Source organism: Lichenostomus cassidix, chromosome 29 (assembly GCF_008360975.1).
Source record: "Lichenostomus cassidix isolate B80296 chromosome 29, HeHo_3.0, whole genome shotgun sequence".
Lineage (NCBI taxonomy): Eukaryota > Metazoa > Chordata > Aves > Passeriformes > Meliphagidae > Lichenostomus > Lichenostomus cassidix.
In genome coordinates this window covers 220824-227107 of record NC_139509.1, presented here as the reverse complement: position 1 = coordinate 227107, position 6284 = coordinate 220824, and the positions used below count along the sequence as shown (strand labels likewise).

The 6284-nt window shown below is 49.6% G+C and overlaps 1 protein-coding gene across 9 annotated transcripts in view; it reads left to right on the top strand.

The window, feature by feature from the left end:
• Positions 1–284: 284 nt before the first annotated feature.
• DIP2B (DIP2 acetate--CoA ligase B (putative)) overlaps positions 285–6284 on the top strand; it is a 54635-nt gene continuing 48635 nt past the window's right edge. For 8 of the 9 annotated variants that reach the window (XM_085041345.1, XM_085041343.1, XM_085041341.1 and 5 more), the window contains exon 1: positions 632–842. In XM_085041345.1, coding sequence (XP_084897471.1) covers positions 647–842 — 196 coding nt within the window. In that variant the 5' untranslated portion in view covers positions 632–646. Of the gene's footprint in view, positions 492–631; positions 843–6284 lie in introns of those variants that run through there. The other variant, XM_085041344.1, reaches the window with a different exon arrangement.

Sequence of the window (6284 nt, the reverse complement as noted above, 5' to 3'; positions counted from 1 at the left end):
AACCGGGATCGCGGTTCGGGGTTCTGGAGCAGAACCGGGATCGCGGTTCGGGGTTCTGGAGCAGAACCGGGATCGCGGTTCGGGGTTCTGGAGCAGAACCGGGATCGCGGTTCTGGAGCAGAACCGGGATCGCGGTTCGGGGTTCTGGAGCAGAACCGGGATCGCGGTTCGGGGCTCGGGTCAGGCCCAGGCCCTCCTCTGGCTCGGCGGCGGCGCTGCAGCGCGGGGCGGGGCCGCGCGGGGGCGCTGTGGGGCTCGGGGCGCGCGCGCCGCGCGGTCACGTGCGGCGGCGCCGGGCTCAGCGATGGCGGAGGCTGCGGCCGCTCCCGCTCCCCCCGCGCCCCGCGGCCGCTGAGCCCCGCCGGACCCGCGCCCGACCCGCGCCGGACCCCGCTCCGCCGCCATGGCCGAGACCGCGGCCGCGGCCGTGTCCTCGCTGCCCCGCGAGGTCCGCGAGCAGCTGGCCGAGCTGGAGCTGGAGCTCTCGGAAGGTGAGTGAGGAGCGCCGGGAGCCCGCCCGGCCCGGCCCAGCCCGGCCCGGCCCTGCCCGCGGGGCGCCGCGGAGCCTCCGTGCCGGGGGACGGGGAGTAGCGGGGCTGGGGGCCGCGGGGCGCGGGAGGGGGTCGGGAGTGGCGGGGGGGGAAGGATGAACGAGGCTCCGGGGTCCGTCTGTGAGGACCGGGGCAGGAAGGAAGGGCCCGGCCTGGGCTGGGGTTCTGTGGGAGCGGAAGGCGCGCTGGGAGCATCGTGCGTGAGGGGAACCCCGCGGCTGAGCCCGGGGAGAGCCGCCCGGCCCGGGGGATCCCCAGCGCGACCCCCGCAGGGCCCTTCACCTGCCGGCGGTGAGTGACCTGACGCCCCCTCCTCTCTCCGGAGTGTTTTTCTCCTTGTGGCCTCTTTCCCGTAGTTTTCGAGCTGAGGATGCGGAGGGGGAGTGAGAGACCCCGGGACAGCCAGTTCTGGGGCGGGGAACTTTGGGCACAATAATGAAGACAAACCCCGTGTTCTGAATAAGTTCTTTTGCCATAATCGCTTCAGAGCATGCGCTTTTTGCTGCTTTTTTTCCCCTGTTGTTTCCTTTTTTGCATGGATTTGTCTTTGTTTCCCAGCATTTTAAATGCTGCTCTCGGTGCAGCTTTGTTGTGAATCTCCCTTGTGAAGCCGGAGGGCAAGGGATGAAGCTGAGGCACAGGGGGAAGGTTGCAGAGCAGGTAGCTCCGATTTGCATGTCTTTAATTTTCCTCCCTCCATCAGGGTATGGAACTTGATGCCAAAATCAGTGGCTTCTCAGGAAGGTTCACTGCATGGCTGGAATAATCAGAGAATTGGAATATCCTGAGTTGCAAGGGACCCTACAAGGATCATCAATGTCTCTCTTAACATTAAACGTTAAGAAAAAGCAATTTGCAGGCACGTCTTTCCTTGCACTGTTTATCCCAGAGCCCACAGTGCATAAAAGAGACTTATTGACTCTTTGGAGATCAGGAATTCACTGACGGGGTGAGCTGGGGCTGTCAGCCCCCGCTGCCCACATCGGCTCTCCAGGCTTTGCCAGCAGAAAAGGCCATGGCACTGCTTTCCTCACACAGCTGGGTTGTAGTGAAACCCTTGATGTGGGCTGGTTGGGGGTTTTGTTAACTCTTTTTCAGATACACTTTCTGCAAACATTTAACTAAAGTGATAAAACTTTATCTGGTGTTTGGTTTTGGGCACTCAGTGATAACAAAGAATTGAAGAACAGTGGTGTTGCTCAAAACATAACATTAAATAGGATTTTTAAAGAATTTGTTGAATGTTTTAAGCATTTGCTTGGATTTTCTGAAATTTGTTTCTTGTGGCACTGAAAGATTGCTACAGTTTGACCCTCTGATAGATTGTACTGCAAACTTAAAAATAAATGAACTCTGTTGCTGGACTGGCTTCTGTGACATCCCACTGATCTTTAACGAGCTGCTCTGATAGCTGCAACTTTGGTGCTACAGAGTGAAGTTTTGTGGGTTATGTAAGTAATTCTCTGATTATTAAATCCACTGCCCCTTTGTGGGTTTAATACTTGGATTTCTTAATATGCGTATCAAGGATTTGTTTGTGCAAATCACTTTTTCTGTCAAAAAACCCACGACTACAGAGAATTTTGGGTGACTGTGTCCCCGAGCTCTTGGGAACATATTTCAGGGGATGTTGTTGCTGTGATAACTGAGCTGTGGGAAGGGGGAGTGAGGCAGTGAGGTAATGTCATTGTGGAGTTCTTGAAAAATACGCCCTAGTTTGAGGCTTAAGCTGAGGGATTTTGAGGCCTGTGTGTGCATTGTTCAGCTGAATATAACCATGGGCTGTTGACAGTAAACAATATTGAATAGAAGCATTTTATTAAAAATGGCAGCAGGGCTCCATGTGCAACTGCTCAGTTGTTGCTCAGATAAGAACACTTGATCCTTTTTTTCCCACCCCCTTGTTGCAGCTTTCTTTGTCTCTGGGCTTGACTGTTGACTGTGTGAGTGTTTCTGTCAGATTTTTTGTGGAGGAACACCTTGTTTTTGGGATAGGAGAGGAACTGCAGCTGCAGGGAGTGGCCTGGGGTCCCTGACAGCAGGAGCTGAAGATGGCTTTGTCTGTGATGGACGATGTGACAGTGGGGAGTACCTGGCTCCGGGGTCTGCGAGCACAAGCTCTTGTGTGCTGAGCCTCGCAATGAGTTTTATCCAGGCATTTGCTACTACTGACCACCACAGAGTAAGAGAATTTAAAACCAAATGGGGGGAAATATAGTATTGAAACCTTATCTGGCGTTGTGCTTGTGGAAGGTGCTGTGTCAGCAAACAGGATGCAAAGTGGAGCAGGATTACTTTAATGTATGCTGGAAATAGAAATCAGACTTTGCAATGATGAGCCATGAGAGTTTCTTAAGGAACAATCTGTGCAGACAGAGCAACAGGACTAATTATACCTCTGGATTATTCCTTACTGAGCCTTGTGGTCAGTGCGGAAGTAAGAGTTGTCCCATCTCTGAAAAGGTCTGAGCAAAGTACTGAGATGTGTTTCAGGAAACATTAATTGTTCATTAACCAACAGAAATTGCGTTTTACTATATGTCTTGGGCCTTGGTGATGGATTTGAGACCAACTCATTAATTTCTAAGTGTGCATAAGAATTCATTGTCTTCTACCAATGTGAAGAGCATTTGTACTTGAATCTGAACTTAGGGAGACCTCCCATTCCGTCACAGAAGGGATCAATGTTGATACCCCTAAGGAAGAACGTTCAAGTAACAATAACTATGTATCAGCTGAGAATTGGGTCATGGAGCTGTGGGAAACCTGGAACCTGCTCATTACTCATGTTTTCCTTCTTTTCTCACTTTTGGGATATTTTTCTTTCTGGTGCTTTTCTTCATCTGTCAGTAACACCCACATTATGCATCACTAATGATGGGAAGGGCTGTCTTTGTATTTGCATCTGTTTCTGTTTGATGAGTGAAAGTGCCAGGGATATTAACTTTAAAGAAGACTTTTCCCCCCATTTTCACATGTCTGTGAGTGAGGGAGCTCAGTCTCACGTTTGGGTTGAGCTGCAGCGCTGAGCAAAGGTGACTTCAGATCACCACATGATGCTGTTCCTTAGAATGTTCTCAGTGTGTGCTGAGGGGTGCACAGAACAAGGTAAATGTCTGAATTCATCCCATATTCGGTGAAAAATATTAATATTAAAGCACTTCACCACTGGGCTTGGGGATGTCTGGGTGTTGTCACACCTTGGGTGAAACATTCCAGCAGCTCCTCTCACATCAACCTCATCCCAGCTGTTAATGGAGCTGTGAAACTCTGGAATATCCAGATTCAAAGGCTCTAATTAAGCATGTTCAGAGAATTTGTTTCATACAGGGCACGTTACGTGACTGTTGTACTGCCAGTGTGGGGATGTGTGTTCTCTTGGAGGTGAAAGCTCTGGCTGTGACAGCAGGACAAGCAGCACAGCCTCCTGCCAGCCTGGCTCTGCGAGGGTTAAACACCTGCATAAAGAGCTTATTTGGCTGCTACGGTTTGTGTCTTCTGGGCTTCTGTCTTGCCTCATGTTTTTAACTAGTAAAGGGGTGTCAGTGGAGAGAGCTCCAGCTGGAGATATCTGAATGTCCAGGGAAGGGCAGGGGAATTCCTCCTTGTAGTAATGAGGAGCTCCTGTGAGCAGCCCAGGCCTTGCACGTCATTTCAGCCACTTCTGGGTTCTGTGACAAGGCTACCATGTCCTCCCTCCTGCCTAGTGGGCAGAAGGAGTTGCTTTCTGATTACTTTTCTAGCTAAACACACATTTGCTGTCTGGTTTGTGGTTCTGGGTGGGTGTTTCTGTGAATGGCTCCATGCACCTGGGTTTGTTCCTGTTAAAGCTGATTGTCTCTCACTGGAGAACTGAGGCTCCGTCTGCAGAGCAAAGCTTTGTGTGAGGATTTTCAGAAGCTGAAGAAACAGAAGGATGGTGGCATGTATGGAAAAAGAAGTATCAGCAAAACGGTGGAAATCCAGGACTGAAGGCCAGCCAAATCGGATAGAATCTTACTGGAAGAAAACATATTGACTCAAGCAAGTGGCTAGAGCCTTTATTTTGTTTGGCTTGGAAATTTCCAATGGAATCAGGGTATTTCTCTGATCTTTCAAAAATTGTGTGTTTCAGGTTGCAATCTTTGATTGCCAGGCGCCTGTCAAAGTAGGTGAGGGCCTTTTTTATAGATTAAGCAGCTGAAGTGCAGAATTTAAATTACAGAGTCAAAGGAAATAATTGTGTGAGCAGGGACTGGCTGTATGGATTGTGCTGAGTGAGCAGAAAGGTTTCACTTCAGTTTCTTTCCCCAGTTAGAGAGGAACTGTGGGCAAAGCACAGAAAAGGTTGAAGAAGAGTTTTATAAACATAAGCAAGTCAGATCTGATCAGCCTGTAGCTAACAGGACTTACAGGTGGTTTTTGTGCATTTATGCAGCATCTCACCCACAAGTCTTGCATTAGGCAAAACCGACACTGGGAAACCTTTAATGTTGCTTCCTTAATTTACCTGCAGGACTGGCAGCAGATGGGTCCAAATCTGCTGAGAAATCTGTGCAGGGCTTTGACGCAGTCTCTGTGTGCAGCCAGTGCAGGTACAGTTTGAAAGCTTTGAAATGCCTAAAACCCTTCTGGTGCTGTCAGAGGGAGCTGGCTGTGCTCATCCTGGGATCATCCAGCCTTGGCTGGCTCTACAAAGGTACTAATAAGGATCCCTCATCTGCTTTCACTGTGGATGAAGTTGTATTTTCTTTAGCTACACAGCCCAGAAAAAAGTGATGCAAGCATAGAGCACATGGATTCCATTCGATGTCTGTGTCACAGGAAACAGAAATCCAGCTCCAGCGGTGACCAAGAGGAGCAAAGTACCAGATCTGTCACCAGTGCAGCAAGCAGAAGGTCCACAAGATGATCGGAGATTTCTGCTCTGCAGATGGTCAAAGCATAATGGTTTAAGTGATTAATGGTTTGGAGAGAGGGAGTTAAATACTGGAGGAAGTATTTTGGCTACTGTGAGTGGGAGTCGGGTTTGCTGTTGGTACATGATTGAAGCATGTAAACATGGGGAAGAAGAGGAAGGTTTTTGGAGCATCCAGACTGGAATAATAAAAAATAACCAGGAGAGTTAATATATGTGCATATTTTTGTGTTGTCCCTTTTATACTTAGGAAATGAGGAGCGAGTTTGGGGCTATTTTTAAAAGCTGCAGCTCTGACCCTTTGCCTTGGGGAGAGGAGGAAATTTGAGGCTTTAAAGAGAGTCCTAAACCTCCTTCCTGGTTGCTTCTGTGAAGCTTTTCTGGAGTTAGAACCAGTTTCCTCAGCTGGGTGGAGGGGACATATGGTAGCAGTGACTCCCAGTTTGTATTTTATGGCTGTTGGTACCTCCAGGATGGGTGATATTTGCCGTTTCACCTGGATACCCAGGCTGGGAATGTTCACCAGTCCTGCTGGCCTGGCACAGCTGCGCTAAAGCTGCATTTGGAGTTTGCTGTGGTGTCCTAGATAACTGATCTCCAGTTTGCTATTTTAAATTCTGTAGCATGAAATATTGAGTAGGAAATGTGATGAGTGGCAGAGAAGCTGCACGGAGCTGCTGCTCTTCCCAACATGCAGCAAAGCAGCAATCCAGGAGCTCCGCAGGGAAGTGCCTGTGGAGCACCCCAGTGTTTCTGGTTCATCGGTGATGTTGTGGGACGGGTGATGGTTCCTTCCTGATTCCCTCTCTTGATTAGTGTTTGTCATGAAGTTTTCT